The sequence below is a fragment of the Oncorhynchus clarkii genome, chromosome 9, assembly GCF_045791955.1.
Source record: "Oncorhynchus clarkii lewisi isolate Uvic-CL-2024 chromosome 9, UVic_Ocla_1.0, whole genome shotgun sequence".
Classification (NCBI taxonomy): Eukaryota; Metazoa; Chordata; class Actinopteri; order Salmoniformes; family Salmonidae; genus Oncorhynchus; species Oncorhynchus clarkii.
The window spans coordinates 16,207,670-16,224,612 of record NC_092155.1 but is presented as its reverse complement, the minus strand read 5'-3'; the positions used below and the strand labels follow the sequence as shown (position 1 = coordinate 16,224,612).

Sequence of the window (16,943 nt, the reverse complement as noted above, 5' to 3'; positions counted from 1 at the left end):
TGAGTCAATACTTTGTAGAAGCACCTTTGCCGGCGATTACAGCTGTGAGTGTTTTGGGATTAGTCTCTAAAGCTTTGCACAGTTGAAATGTACAATATTTTCCCATTATTCTTTTTTAAATTCGTCAAGCTATTTCAAGTTGATTTTTTGATTATTGCTAGACATTTTTAAGTCTTGACATAGATTTTCAAAGCCGATTTAGGCAACAACAAGAAATGTACTAGACCATTCAATATCATCTTTTAAAGCAACTCCAAAAAAAAAAAACACTTTAACATGATGGGCTATTGTGTGTTGATCAGTGACACAAAATGTCAATTGAATCCATTTTAAATTCAGGCTGTAACACAACAAAATGTGGAAAAGTAAAGAGGTGTGAACACTTTCTGGAGGCACTGTAAATAGCAGAAAGAGGAAGTTGACGCTATAAGTAAGACGCTATGTCAGAGACGAACAGGGTCCATTTTAAAAGTGCTGTTGAAGATGATACGTGTAGAACTTTTAGTTCTCTCTCTCCTAACAGTCTTATCAGGTAGGCTGCTTACTGTACTTTTCCATTTGGCTTGGTAGTGTTGATAAATGTTTGTTGTTGTTGATATTGTCTGTCATCTTTCAGAAATTAGCTACAAGAGGCAGGATTGAGGTGAATTCCATTTCAATCTAGGATGTCAATTGAAATTAAATTACTGGAATTTAAAGAAAATCTTTGAATTGGACTTTCAAATGATCTCCTACATTTAAATGGGATTGACCTCAAACCCTGACGAGGGCACTTACCATGATGTCACCTTTTCACTTTAAGAAATCTAATGGTGTGCAGTGGTGTAAAACACTTCATTAAGTACAAATACTTTAAAGTACTACTTAAGTAGTTTTGGGGGGTATCGGTATTGTACTTTACTATTTATATTTTCGACAACTTCAACTTTTACTCCACTACATTCCTAATGAAAATGAAATCATTTTTACTCCATACATTTTCCCTGACACCCAAAGGTACTATTACATTTCAAATGCTTAGCAGGACAGAACATTATTCCAATTCACACACTTATTAAGAGAATATTTAAAACCAAATACTTTTAGACTTTTACTCAAGTAGAATTTAACTGGGTGACATTCACTTTTACTTGAGTCATTTTCTATTAAGGTATATTCACTTTTGGTGAAGTGTGACAACTGGGTACTTTTTCCATCACTGATGGTGTGTAGCTAACATCAAGGTATACAGTCAACTTTCCTCTGTCCATATCACATCTAGTATTATAGTTTTTCTCAATCGCGTTTAACGTACTGTATCTATAGCAGAACAGCAATGATCAACTGATCAAATACATGTATAGAACTTCTGATCAGTTTCTTGACTTTGTCCCTGACTTGCATACCACCTTTTCCAAAATATTAAATACGAATGTCATAACTGAAAACACAATTCACTGCTAAGTGTTTGGATCACAGAACATAAACACATTGTGTTCATCAGAAGAGAAATGTGTGCACTTTTATTCACTGTTCCCGACAATCAGTAAATAAATATTACTGCATGGAATTGTAAATCATTCCATCAGTGTCAAACCATGTACAATATATGGAAAGATCTAGACAAGAGATGGGGCAGCAGGGTAGCCTAGTGGTTAGAGCGGTGGACTAGTAACCGAAAGGTTTCAAGTTCAAATCACAGAGTTGACAAGGTACAAAGCTGTCATTCTGCCCCTGAACAGGCAGTTAACCCACTGTCATTGAAAATAAGAATTTGTTCTTAACTGACTTGCCTAGTTAACAAAAGAGGTAACAAAAGAGAGTTGGGTTTCCTATATGTAACTGTGGGTTTCACCTAAGTCATCATCTCCAACATTGTGACCTTCTATTATAGAGCTTTGCTTTGGTCTGGATTGAGGCCTAAAGATTCAGTTGTGTTGCTCCATTCTATTCACCTTTCTAATTCTATTTCTATTCTATTTCTATTGTGTTTCCATATGCCAATGGAAAGTCTACAAAACTATGAGAAAACCAGCCTTTGTTTTGAAAACATGGAATTGAATTGTGATGATACCGATGAATGAATCCTGCACACAATGTTCTTATTTTAATACTCAAAAAAAAATCAGTAATAACATTTGATTTGATGTGTATGACATTGTTTGGTGATCTATGCATAAAATGGAGAGACATTTCCCATAATGTTGCACCTTTGAATAGTTATACTTCCAATTTTGAACATCATGATTTAGTGACTGCAGAAAAAATGTATTGATCTAATGGGATTTTTAAAACCTACTGTTTTGTCTGCTTGGACTCGAGAGATAAGTATGGTTGTGTTCATCCTGTTGCAGGAAGTCGTGTTCTTTTGATGAATGTATTTGCAATTTTGAAGTATAATATAGTGTGGGTGAATGCATTTAGGTTTTGAGAAGGCAAATACATTTGGAAAAATGTGTTTCCTGTTTCTTTCAAAAGGCCACAGAGTTCTGTGTCTTGACAACATTGTTCTAGCTCTGATACAATGTGTTTAAGGTTGAGATGCCAAATCCTCCATTTGATATGTATGGCGAAAGTCTCACCACATGATCGAAACAGAAAAAGGAAACTCAGAGAAAGTTCCAGATTTAAAAAACATGGTCATGTGAATGATGTCATATGTGTCCTAAATCTATACTATTCCTGTTTCAATTCATTTACAGTTATCATACAACCTGCTTTGCAGTTTTTTCTGCTGAATAATAATTAATTTAGCTAATAATGTATATAGTAATTTATGTTGATACCATCAGAATATTGATGATGATGATTATTTTATATCCAAAGAGAAACATATACTGTTATATTACTATTATATAAATGATGTGTTTCATCTAGTTATTCCTGTAAACATCACCATCAGAACAGACATTTTATTACAGTAACAGATTGATTGTTATGTTTCAGTGGTGATGGGAGATACCATTGGCTACCTGGGAGAGTCTGTCACCTTATCCTCTGGAGCCAATCCATCCTGGCACATCACCAAGATAACGTGGTCCATATACAACAACGACACCTGGATCGCAACATTCAGGAGCAGAAATAGCAACACAGAATGGCTCGGGAAGTTTAAGAGTCGACTGAGTCTCAACACCTCGTCTGGCGACTTGGAGATCAGAGATGTTCAGAGAGGGGATGAACTGGTTTACTCTGTTCTCCTCACACACAGTCAGGGGGAGCAGCAGATCAGTAAGGTACCGCTCACTGTGACAGGTAAGAGTCTCAGTCACAACTGTGCCCTGTTTTAAAGGAGCACTCTGTAAGATCTATACAAGATTTGCCTCAAGGGGCGCAAAGTGAGCCCAAAATGTCAAGAGTCCCCAAAAATGTAACTCGTTGGGCATAAATCACCCTCCAGAGTTTGGGAATTTCACGTTTTGTACATTTCACTAGTTTGCTAGCCTATTATAGGCAAAACTATTCTTTAAAATATTTTCAGTGTTCATTTTTATCTCTACTTAATTCAAATTTCATTGCATTTTTTTCTAATGTAAAATGTGTTATCTATTTACAAGACCTTCCTTTGTTTCTCTTCAAATGTCCAGAGCGTCTCGTTGAGCCTAGTGTTCAAAAGGTCTTCAGCGTTCTGAAGGACGGACACTGTGTGATGGCTCTTCGGTGCTCCTCTTCGGTGAAGGACACCAGATTTTCTTGGGAGCCAGAAGCTTCGTTTGACGGCTCCTTCTGGAGGGGGAGTCCCAACGCCAACGTCTCTGTTGTCTGGGCGTCTTACAGCCCCAACAGAAATGTAATCTTCATCTGTACTGCCAGCAACGGGCTCACTAACGCCTCTAAGGTTGTGAGGGAGATATGCCAAGGTACAGTCATTTCTAGGGCCAGTATATATTTCAGTAACACATGACCTGACCAGGAAAAACTGGTGTATTCATCAATCTTTGGGCGAGGAATCTGAGTCCTTATTTGTGTTCTTACCTTGCTACCATACTATTTTTTTCTTTCCCTACGTCTTCAGATGAACAGCCAAAGCCTGACATGGTGGTGGAGGGGGAGAACCGCGTCCCCGGGATCATAAAATTGCTCTTAGGATTTCTGTTCGGATGTCTTTTAACATATATTTTCAGAGGTGAGTGGGAATTGAATGACAACACATTTGAATTTCTATCAAATTTCACAGTGCCTTGTGTATAAATATATGCTCCCTTAATTTAAATTCAAGCTGAAATGCAGACCCAATCTTTTGTGTACTAGGTGCAAAATAGAAGATATCACTGACTGCCTTGTTTTATGTCTATCATAGAGTCCCTCACATGCTTATCAATCAGGTTCAACAAGTAAGTCGCTTTTCTTTAGAATCTACTTCACACTGGGCACAGACATCAATCAGTTGTCAACTATTGTGAATTCAACATGAAATCAACCCCCAAAAATCTGCATGCTATTGCATTTAGGTGAAAAATTAGGTGAAAAAAAAGATGAAATGCCCTTACATTGATGATTTTTTGCAAATACAATCACTTTTCCACGTTGATTCAATCTCCTCAAACATATTGTTTTGGTTGAATTGACATGGAAACAATGTTGATTCAACCAGTGTTTCACCAGTGGGTATGTACATCACATGTATATTTTTGGGCATTTTTACAGGAGTCGAAGCATCAACAAGTTGTGTCCTACACTTTCGGGAGTTGAAAAAAACTCCAGCCTACCTATAGAGAGGAGTTGAACATCGGAGCTGTCAAACCAAAACTCCAGCCTACCTATAGAGAGGAGTTGAACATAGGAGCTGTCAAACCAAAACTCCAGCCTACCCATAGAGAGGAGTTGAACATCGGAGCCGTCAAACCAAAACTCCAGCCTACCTATAGAGAGGAGTTGAACATCGTAGCCGTCAAACCAAAACTCCAGCCTACCTATAGAGAGGATTTGAACTGTCACATGATCTCAGTATATGCAACTTTTCAGGAAAGTTAGGAACCAATATGCACAGGCAGTTAGGAAAGCAAAGGCTAGCTTTTTCAGACTTTTTTTTGCATCCTGTAGCATAAACTCCAAAAAGTTCTGGGACACTGTAAAGTCCATGGAGAATAAGAGCGCCTCCTCCCTGCTGCCCACTGCACTGAGGCTAACAAACACTGTCACCACCGATAAATCTACGATAACCGAGAATTTCAAGAAGCAATTTTCTACGGCTGGCTCCAGATTATCTATACGTCTTTGCTAGGTAAATCCCCGCCTTATCTCAGCTCACTGGTCACAATAGCAGCACCCACCTGTAGCACACGCTCCAGCAGGTATATTTCACTGGTCACCCTCAAAGCCAACTCCTGCTTTGGCCGCCTTTCCTTCCAGTTCTCTGCTGCCAATGACTGGAACAAATTGCAAAACTCCCTGAAGTTGGAGACTCATATCTCCCTCACTTACTTTAAGCATCAGCTGTCATAGCAGCTTACAGATCATTGCACCTGTACATAGCCCATCTGTAAATAGCCCACCCAACTACCTCATCCCCATATTGTTATTTTTTCGTTGTTGCTCCTTTGTACATCAGTATTTCTACTTGCACATTCATCTTCTACTCATCTATCACTCCAGTGTTTAATTGCTAAATTGTAATTATTTTGCCACTGTGGCCTATATATTGTCTCACCTCCCTAATCTTACTTCATTTGCACACTATTGTGTTATTGACTGTACATTTGTTTATTCCATGTGGAATTCTGTGTTGTTTCTGTCACACTGTTTTGCTTTATCTTGGCCAGGTCTCAGTTGTAAATGAGAACTTGTTCTCAACTGGCCTACCTGGTTAAATAAAGGTGAAATAAATAAAACATTTATAAAAATAAACAAAACACCTGTTCTGAAAGGCCCCAGAGTCTGCAACACCACTAAGCAAGGGGCACGACCAAGCAAGCGACACCATGAAGACCAAGGAGCTCTCCAAACAGGTCAGAGACAAGTTGTGGAGAAGTACAGATCAGGGTTGGGTTATAAAAAAATATCAGAAAATTTGAACATCCCGCGGAGCACCATTAAATCCATTATTAAAAAATGGAAAGAATATGCCATCACAATAACCTTGCCAGAGAGTACCACCCACCAAAACTCACAGACCAGGCAAGGATGACATTAATCAGGAAAGCAAAGGCTAGCTTTTTCAAACAGAAATGTGCATCCTGTAGCACAAACTCCAAAAAGGGGAGACTCCCCAAACATATGGAAGAAGGTACTCTGGTCAGATGGGACTAAAATTGAGATTTTTGGTGTGTGAAGCATGGTGGTGGCAGAATCATGCTGTGGGGATGTTTTTCATCGGCAGGGACTGGAAACTGGTCAGAATTGAAGGAATGATGGATGGTGCAAAGTACAGGGAAATTCTTGAGGGAAACCTGTTTCAGTGTTCCAGAGATTTGAGACTGGGACGGAGGTTCACCTTCCAGCAGGACAATGACCCTAAGCACAATGCTAAAGCCACACTTGAGTGGTGTAAGGGGAAGCATTTTAATGTCTTGGAATGGCCTAGTCAAAGCCCAGACCTCAATCCAATTGAGAATCTGTGGTATGACTTAAAGATTGTTGTACACCAGCGGAACCCATCCAACTTGAAGGAGCTGGTGCAGTTTTTCCTTAAAGAATGGGCAAAAATCCCAGTGGCTAGATGTGCCAAGCTTATAGAGACATACCCCAAGAGACTTGCTGCAAAAGGTGGCTCTACAAAGTATTGGGGGGGGGGGGGGGGGGGGGGGGGGGGTGAATAGTTATGCACGCTCAAGTTTTCTATTTTTTTGTTTCTCAATAAAAAATATTTTGCATACTCAAAGTGGTAGGCATGTTGTGTAAATCAAATGATACAAACCCCCCCAAAAATCTATTTTAATTCCAGGCTGTAAGGCAACAAAATAGGAAAAATGCCAAGGGGGTGAATCCTTTCGCAAGCCACTGTATGCTCCCCCACTTAAGCTACTGCCTACCCATACTACCTCAATGCCTTATCATCTGAAGCTGTTGAAGCCAATCAGTTTTTTACAGTGACTTTGAGGTTCTTAAATGGAAGTGCTGTATATAATACATATATTATTATTATTATTATTATTATTCACACACCTGAAAATATATTTTGATTTCTGTTGTAATTAATGTTGTTCTATCACTTGAAGGTAGCCTTTCTCAAATACTGCAATTTTTTCTTTACTGTGAATCAGTATATGATCTATGCGTTATGATTTCTACAAATCGTTGTATTTATTAGGATGTTCTCTCCCTTTTCTCAATATGTAAAGACGGTATTATTGTATTAATAAGGTCTATTCATTGTCTGATTTCACACAACAACAACAATAGTTAGTGAGTATATGACGAATTGATGTGAATGTGGCCTATGTGATTTCTACAAAGCATGTCTGTGGAATGTAAAACATTTTACTGTACAATAGACACATCTAAACTACAATAAATACAAATACAAATAACTTGTTTCCAAACAGAAACACCGGCAATCTTTAAGAATATAGTTTTGAATTGCCATTAGTCGTTATTACACAAATATAAACAGTTAATGCAACAATAGAATGCAATAGAACCTAACAAAAAGTTATGTAACACTGACTATCTTGAAAATAATATAAAAATAATAAGTTGTACCACACAATGACCATGAACAGATGAAGGTTGCAGTTCTGAACAAGTAAGAAAATAAAAACAGAAATATGCAGGTTGTGATGAAATGAAACTGTAACATCTATTACAGAAGGTACACATGTAGGATGCAGAAGATGCAGAGGGTTCTATATCTATAGAAGCCCAGCTTATGACCACATCCTGTTCAGCTCACAGTACTTCCTGGTAGGAAGAAGAGGGGTCTTCTGGCTGGCGTCCAAATGTGATCTTGTCATATAGAGTCTGCGGCTAAATGTTAAAAGCGACCAAGAACAAACTGTTTCAGCATTATGAAATGTAGGCACTTTCCAAGTAGACTACATAGTCTCCCTTTCACACAGAGACTGTTTTATTTGATTTATGTTCAAAGATATCAGGTATGACCATTCATGTCTCGCTCTCACCATGTTCAGAATTGGGACAGCCAGATCTTCTACGGTCTCATAGATGGACATTACCTGACTGTTTGTTCTTGTCTGGAATAAAAACAGAAAAAGGTACTTAAACCAATAAACAAAATGGATGAACATCGCACAAAAACACAAAAATACTGCTAAAAAGCAATCAGCAATTACAGTACACAGTATAGTGTAATACAGTACACAAACATGGGTCGTTCCACGAAAGAGTGCCTGCACATCAGAGTCTCCAGAGTTACCAGTTGATACATACAGTTGAAGTCGGAAGTTTGCATACACCTTAGTCAACTTAGTGTATGTAAACTTCTGACCCACTGGAATTGTGATACAATGAATTATAAGTGAAATAATCTGTCTGTAAACAATTGTTGGAAGAATTACTTGTGTCATGTACAAAGTAGATGTCCTAACCGTCTTGCCAAAACTATAATTTGTTAACAAGAAATTTGTGGAGTGGTTGAAAAACCAGTTTTAATGACTCCGACTTCCGACTTCAACTGTATAATCCAGAGGAACATCCCAATAATATTTTATGTAGAAATTGTAAATTGTAATTTTAAAAGGCTGTGATATTACATGAAGTACCCTTTAGACTACGTGGAGAATTCCATAAATCTGCATTTTTATATGAATACAAATTTGCTAAAGTGGCAAAATGCAACATTTTGACATGTCCCTTCGTGCACCTGTGCCTTCTAGGAAGATGTTTTATTTTTTAAAACTTTTACCCCCTTTTTCGTGATATCCAATTGTTAGCTACCGTCTTGTTTCATTGCTGCAACCCCCATACGGACTCTAGAGAAACGAAGGTCGAGAGCCATGCGTCCTCCAAACACGACCCTGCCAAGCTTCACTGCTTCTTGACACACTGCTCGCTTAACCCGGAAGCCAGCTGCAACAATGTGTTGGAGGAAACACACTTAATATGCACTTACTATGGTATTTATTTTAAAAAATATCTCTTGAGATTGGAAAACGTGTTTTCAGGGAGTTGAACCTGCTTTTTATGACAGAATGTAAAAAATTTGTGAAATCTACAACTTTCTTTTGACCAAGATACACTTTCTCAAAAGGCACTGAATTGGGAGAACTAGGGTTACAAAACTACCGGTAATTTACCAAAGTTTTCTGAATCTTCAGTAATTTTGGTAGTCAACAGAAAATATATGGCAATCTATGGTAAATTTGGTAATTTATATTTGAATAACTTTAAAAAATATATATTACATATAGTATTCTTTTTTTATATATACTGTATAATGTCACGCCTGCTCCAGCTCCCCCTCTCTGGTGCTCGAGGGTGCCAGGCGGCCCATCATTACGCACACCTGTCACCATCGTTACTCGCGTCAGTGTTTCATGGGACTCCACTGGACTTGATTACTTATTGATTGCCTCCCCTATGTCTGTCACTTCCTCAGTTTCTTCCTGTGTCTGCATTTACGTTGTTCTGTTATTAATTAAATATTCACTCCTCACTTATAAAGGATATTTCATGCTGAAACCCTCATATTTAACATCAATGTTATATTTCAGATACATTTTTACAGCTTTGTGATTCGATTTTTGTATTTTAAAATCATCTTATTTAATCATTTAATATATTTTACATGTAATAAGGCCACACAGGGGGCCAGAGATAATTGTAGACACCTGTGAAAATCTAAAATACCCAAAAGGGGCACTAGTTACATCAATTACATAAAAACCTTGAAAGTTACCAAAATTCTGGTAGTTTACTGGTAAACTTCGAAAGTTTCCAGCAATATTCCCTCCCTTTGCAACCGTGGGTGGAACGACCCACATGGGCTTAGACACATTAAGATACATAATAATGGCAATGCATACTCACATCTTTCATTCTTGTGTCGTCAGTTAGATCAGCTGTGTATGACAAGAACAATATATCAAACAATCAGATAGATACCAAACCGGATATCTACAAACATACCCAAGAATGAATAAATTACACACTTATGAGGTTCCACACTCTTTTTCTGATATCCATAATATTCATAAGGCCAACATTTTGGGTTAAGGGATACTAAGAATAATTATAGAGCCTTAAATGTCACTTTAAGTAAGGATGAGACCCCTATGCTGTACATACCCGTGTTACAGCGCCCCCTGCAGTAATACACTGCCACAGCTACAGTGAGGATCAGCAACACAGTGACGCCTACTGGTACCACGATGTAGATCCTATACCACTCCATCCATGTATCATACTCTATAACACAGATGTGATTAGACTGGTGTTTCTGAAACCTGCTCATGGAGACCCAAAGGGGTCCACGTTTCATTTCTTGCCCTAGACATGATTCCACTAATCAATTCATCATCATACCTTAGTGGAATCACCCCTGTAGTGTTATGGCATTAACCTAAATGTGCACCAATTTGGGTCCCCAGGACCAGGATTAACACTGAACCTGTGATTCCTAACTCCAGTCCTCTAGTACACCCAACAGCACACATTTTATGTTGTAGCACCAGACAAATGATTCCTTAATTAACTAATTGAGGGCCTGAAGATTAATGACAAGTAGAATCATGTGAGCTTGTCACCGGAGCTTCAATAAAAATGTGTACTGTTGGGGGTACTGGAGGACTGGAGCTGGGAACTACTGGATTAGACTATGCAATATGCTAAAGTTCCAAATTACATCTACCCAATGTCCTCACATGTATTACATAATACTGTATATTATATCTACCCAATGTCATCACATGTATTACATAATACTGTATATATTATCTACCCAATGTCATCACATGTATTACATAATACTGTATATTACATCTACCCAATGTCCTCACATGTATTACATAATACTGTATATTATGTCTATCCAATGTTATCACATATATTACATAATACTGTATATTGTATCTACCCAATGTCCTCAAATGTATTACATAATACTGTATATTCTATCTACCCAATGTCCTCACATGTATTACATAATACTGTATATTACATCTACCCAATGTCCTCACATGTATTACATAATACTGTATATTATGTCTATCCAATGTTATCACATATATTACATAATACTGTATATTGTATATACCCAATGTCCTCAAATGTATTACATAATACTGTATATTCTATCTACCCAATGTCCTCACATGTATTACATAATACTGTATATTATGTCTATCCAATGTTATCACATGTATTACATAATACTGTATATTATGTCTATCCAATGTTATCACATGTATTACATAATACTGTATATTGTATCTACCCAATGTCATCACAAGTTCTACACAATATTGAATATTATATCTACTCAATGTCATCACAAGTTCTACATAATACTGTATATTACATCTACCCAATGTCATTATTATGATATTTAGTTACCTGGGGTGGTTGTGTCATTACTACACTTTACTGTTGCCGAGGCAGATTTCTCACTGACTGAGTTGGAGGCAGTGCAGGTTACACTGATGTCTCCGTCTGCTGGTGACAGAGAGAAGTGTATCTGCTCGTCGTCCCTGTACGTCTCATTCCCTCTCTCCCAGGTGTAGGAGAGGTTGGAGCCGACTGACACGTTGCACAGCAGCCACACTGAACAGGACTGGTTGGCCAATAGCTTGATCTCCTTCTGGATCACCACCTTGGATATAGGCTCTGAGAGACAGATAGAAGCAGAGAAACAGAGAGAGAAACAAAGAGAGAGAGAGAGATAATCATTCTAAATGGACCATACCTCCAGGAGAAAGACTATACAAGATAAAACCTTGAAAAAACACAAAGCAGCCTACCATGGACTTGAAGATGGATGGTCTTGGTTGGAATCTGTCCTTTGTTTGATGCGGCAGAAACTAGAAATTCCCCTGAGTCTTGCAGTGTCAGTTCTCTTATTATTAAACTGAAGTTACTATCGTTCATCTCTAGTCTCCCCTTAAACTGTGATCTTGGTAAGGAAATGTTCCCATCAAATTCTACAATGACCATTTTTTTATACTTCCACTCCACTGACTTGATACCTTCCCTTTCTAAGCCTGAGGGCAGCTCCACTGAGTCCCCCACTGCTTTGTTGAACAGAGAAATACCCACACCTGAAACACACAAATACACAACATGACATTCTGACATTGATCAATGGTTACACACTTTACACTACAGGGCTCTTATTACTGTGTAATTATTGTTAATGAAAGTAGAGTGTAGAAAGTATTGTAATTACTCATGTTACACTGTACACAGTGTACCTACAGTGTGCCTACACAAATAATAACACAATAATAGACTGCAATGTAAAGTCTTACCCCATCCCCAAATAGATAATAATGGATTTCATTATTTAATGGGTTTCATACTTTACTTTATTCAAGTCCACTCCTCCCCCACATTCAGCAGAACACGATGAGATTACAGGAAAAGAGAAGTGGGGGATGGATCTTTATCAATATATGCTCCTTTGCTCACGTACAAACTGAACTCAGCATAAAAATAAACTTCCCTTTTTCAGGACCCTGTCTTTCAAAGATAATTAGTAAAAATCCAAATAACTTTACAGATCTTTAAACACTGTTTCTCATGCTTGTTCAATGATCCATACACAATTAATGAACATGCACCTGTGGAACGGTTGTTAAGACACTTACAGATGGTAGGCAATTAAGGTCACAGTTATGAAAACATAGGGCACTAAAGAGGCCTTTCAATTCACTCTGAAAAACACCAAAAGAAAGATGCCCAGGGTCCCTGCTCATCTGCGTGAATGTGCGGATTTGCTTATATCGTTGAAGGAATGAGCGCTACACCGAGGCCTGTACTCTGGAGCGGGATCGATTTGGAGGTGGAGGGTCCGTCATGGTCTGGGGCAGTGTGACACAGCATCATCAGACTGAGCTTGTTGTCATTGCAGGCATTCTCAACGCTCTGCATTACAAGGAAGACATCCTCCTCCCTCATGTGGTACCCTTCCTGCAGGCTCATCCTGACATGACCCTCCAGCATGACAATGCCACCAGCCATACTGCTCGTTCTGTGCGTGATTTCCTGCAAGACAGGAATTTCAGTGTTCTGCCATGGCCAGCGAAGAGCCAATCCCATTGAGCACGTCTGGGACCTGTTGGATCGGAGTGTGAGGGCTAGGGCCATTCCCCTCAGAAATGTCTGGGAACTTGCAGGTGCCATTGTGGAAGAGTGGGGTAACATCTCACAGCAAGAACGGGCAAATCGGATGCACAATCTCCATGAGGAGGAGATGCACTGCAGTATTTAATGCAGCTATTGGCCACACCAGATACTGACTGTTACTATGGATTTTGACCCCCCCCCCCCCCCCCCCCCTTTGTTCAGGGACACATTATTCAATTTCTGTTAGTCACATGTCTGTGTGAACTTCTTCAGTTTATGTCTCAGTTGTTGAAACTTGCTATGTTCATACAAATATTTACACATGTTAAGTTTGCTGAAAATAAACACAGTTGACAGTGAGAGGACGTTTCATTTTTGAGTTTTGAGTTCTGAGTTTATGTGGATATGCAACCATCACATGTAAGAGACTTTGGATCCTTGAAAGGCACTATATAAATACCATGTATTATTATTATTACTATTATTATAATTGTTATTATTATTTGAACGATTAATATTATTACATCATGTGTTTACAGTGTAATTATGCACCAGAAATGCATCATACACTGCATGGGCAACATATACATACATATAAACAACATGTAACAACATATACATACATATAAACAACATGTAACAACATATAAACAACATATACATACATATAAACAACATGTAACAACATATAAACAACATATACATACATATAAACAACATGTAACAACATATAAACAACATGTAACAACATATAAACAACATGTAACAACGTCTAAACAACATGTAACAACATATAAACAACATATACATACGTATAAACAACATGTAACAACATATAAACAACATGTAACAACGTATAAACAACATGTAACAATGTATAAACAACATGTAACAACATATAAACAACATGTAACAACATATAAACAACATGTAACAACGTATAAACAACATATAAACAACATGTAACAACGTATAAACAACATGTAACAACATATAAACAACATGTAACAACATATAAACAACATGTAACAACATATAAACAACATGTAACAACATATAAACAACATGTAACAACATATAAACAACATATACATACATATAAACAACATGTAACAACATATAAACAACATATAAACAACATGTAACAACGTATAAACAACATGTAACAACATATAAACAACATGTAACAACATATAAACAACATGTAACAACATATAAACAACATGTAACAACATATAAACAACATATACATACATATAAACAACATGTAACAACATATAAACAACATATAAATACATGGCTGTCTACAATCAATCATATATTATTAACCTTTAAACAACATTTTCTTTCAGTAAGTAAGAATTAAAGAAAACAGTTACAAGGAAGCAAACTTTAGTATGTAGGACATAACAGCAGTTGTTCTGGTCCTGCAGTGTAATTTAAGAGTCATTTGGACAGACTTTATTTGGATAGTCCCATATGCAGAGCATTCAGAAAAGTATTCAGCCCACTTTACTTTTTCCACACTTGTTACGTTACAGCGTTATTCTAAAATGGAACAAAACATGTTTTCCCCCTCATCAAATCTACACAATACCCCATAATGACAAAACATAAACAGGTTTTAATAAATGTGTGCAAATGTATATATAAAACCCCCCCTGAAATATCACATTTACATAAGTATTCAGATCCTTTACTCAGTACTTTGTTGAAGGACCGTTGGCAGCGATTACAGCCTCGATTCTTCTTGGTTTTGACTCTACAATCTTGGCACACCTGTACTTGTGCTTTCCTCCCAGTCTTCTCTGCAGATCCTCTTAAGTTCTGTCCAGTTGGATGGGGAGCGTCACTGCACAGCTATTTCCAGTTCTCTCCAGAGATGTTCGATCAGGTTGAAGTCCGGGCTCTGGCTGGGCTACTCAAGGACATTCAGAGACTTGTCCCAAAGCCACTCCTGCATTGTCTTGGCTGTGTGCTTAGGGTCATTGTCCTATTAGAAGGCGAACCTTCGCCCCAGTCTGAGGTCCTGAGTACTTTGGAGCAGGTATTCATGAAGGATCTCTTTATACTTTGCTCTGTTCGTCTTTCCCTCGATCTTGACTAGCGTCCCAGTATTTGCAGCTGAAAAACATTTCCACAGCATGATGCTGCCACCACCATGCCTCACCATAGGGACGGCGCCACGTTTCTTCCAGATGTGATGGTTGGCATTCAGGCCAAAAATGTCAATCTTGATTTCATCAGAACAGAGAATATTGTTTCTCATGCTCTGAGAGTCCTTTAGGTGTTTTTTTGGCAAACTCCAAGAGGGCTGTCATGTGCCTTTTACTGGGGAGTGGCTTCTGTCTGGCCACTCTACCATAAAGGCCTAATTGGTGAGATGCTGCAAAGATGGGAGTAACTTCCAGAAGGACAACCATCTCCACGGAGGAACTCTGGAGCTCTGTCAGAATGACCATGTGGTTCTTTGTCACCTCCATGACCAAGGCCAGCTCTAGGAAGAGTTTTGGTGGTTCCAATTTCCTCCATTTAAGAATGATCGAGGCCACTGTGTTCTTGGCGACCTTCAATGCTGCAGACTTTTGGTACCCTTCCCCAGATCTGTGCCTCGACACAATCCTGTCTCGGAGCTCTACGGACAATTCCTTCGACCTCATGGTTTGGTTTTTGGTCTAACAACTGTGGGACCTTATGTAGACAGGTGTGTGCCTTTACAAATTATGTCCAATCAATTTAATTTACCACAGGTGGACTCCAATCAAGTTGTAAAAACATCTCAAGGATGATCAATGGAAACAGGATGCACCCAAGCTCAATTTCGAATCTGATGGTAAATGGTCTGAATACGTATGTAAGTAAGGAATCCGTTTCTTCACTATTTAATATAATTTTTTACAATTCTAAAACCCTGTTTTCGCATTGTCATTATGAAGTATTGTGTGTAGATTGATGAGCATTTGTATTTATTTATTCCATTATAGAACAAGGCTGTAACTTAAGAAAATGTGGAAAAGGGGAAGGAGACCGAATACATTCTGAATGCACTGTAGATGATCTACAGATGGTCAAACTATCAACAAACTATCATTTGATAAGCATATGCTTGCTAAGGTTAGGTTAAGGTTAGGTTTAAAATAATGTTTAGCGTAAAGGTTAAGGTTAGGATAAGGGTTAAAGTTAGTTAAGCAACAAGGAAGTTAACCGTTTAATCCTAACTTTATCATGCAAGCAAATGTTACTGATACAAAACATGAGAAACAGAAAGTAAAGATTCCATACAATACTAACCATAGTGGAGGATAGAGAGTAGGAGTATTCCCTGTTTGGAGAAGGAGGAGAGGGGACCACCAGACATTTCTGTTAGGAGTTGTATGTCTGTTTCCTCTGGCTGTACGTCCTACCTATCTCTAAGGGATTGACTGGTAGCTAGCTAGACCCACAAACACACACTGAGAAGAGTAGAGAAGAGAAAGAAGAGATTTCCTTTGATGAGCGCTGCTGTTCTAGAATACTCCCGGTATGTTAGTTAAAAAGGAAGTCACACTCTATAGTCGTTCTCTGAAAATACCCCTTTACTCAGCTTGAGAGTTAGACCATGAGGATTGGGTGTGTTTGGGGTCTTTTACTGTATGGATCAGGCTGATGGTATCAGAACAGTGTCTGTGTGATTTTCATGTAGGTGTCGTATGCCTGCAGAAGGTTTGCATGAGTTCTCCTGCATGCTCATTGTTCAGTGTGGCTGAGGTACATGAAAAACACAGCAACTTGTGTGTTTTTGGGAG

The 16,943-nt window shown here is 38.3% G+C and overlaps 2 protein-coding genes across 2 annotated transcripts; one reads left to right on the top strand and one right to left on the bottom strand.

The window, feature by feature from the left end:
* The first annotated feature begins 432 nt into the window (after positions 1 to 432).
* On the top strand, positions 433 to 7,439 carry LOC139415999 (CD48 antigen-like). The gene is made up of 6 exons (XM_071164227.1): positions 433 to 532; positions 2,926 to 3,234; positions 3,567 to 3,839; positions 3,995 to 4,105; positions 4,280 to 4,313; positions 4,627 to 7,439. The coding sequence occupies exons 1-6, from the start codon at positions 484 to 486 to the stop codon at positions 4,703 to 4,705; spliced, it is 855 nt and encodes a 284-aa protein (XP_071020328.1). The 5' UTR covers positions 433 to 483; the 3' UTR covers positions 4,706 to 7,439.
* LOC139415998 (SLAM family member 8-like) lies at positions 7,381 to 16,701 on the bottom strand. The gene is made up of 7 exons (XM_071164226.1): positions 16,450 to 16,701; positions 11,835 to 12,131; positions 11,431 to 11,700; positions 10,165 to 10,284; positions 9,907 to 9,938; positions 8,040 to 8,111; positions 7,381 to 7,884 (listed from the first exon to the last, which is right to left on the bottom strand). Exons 1-7 carry the CDS (start codon positions 16,514 to 16,516, stop codon positions 7,807 to 7,809), a joined length of 936 nt encoding a protein of 311 aa, XP_071020327.1. The 5' UTR covers positions 16,517 to 16,701; the 3' UTR covers positions 7,381 to 7,806.
* Positions 16,702 to 16,943: the final 242 nt, after the last annotated feature.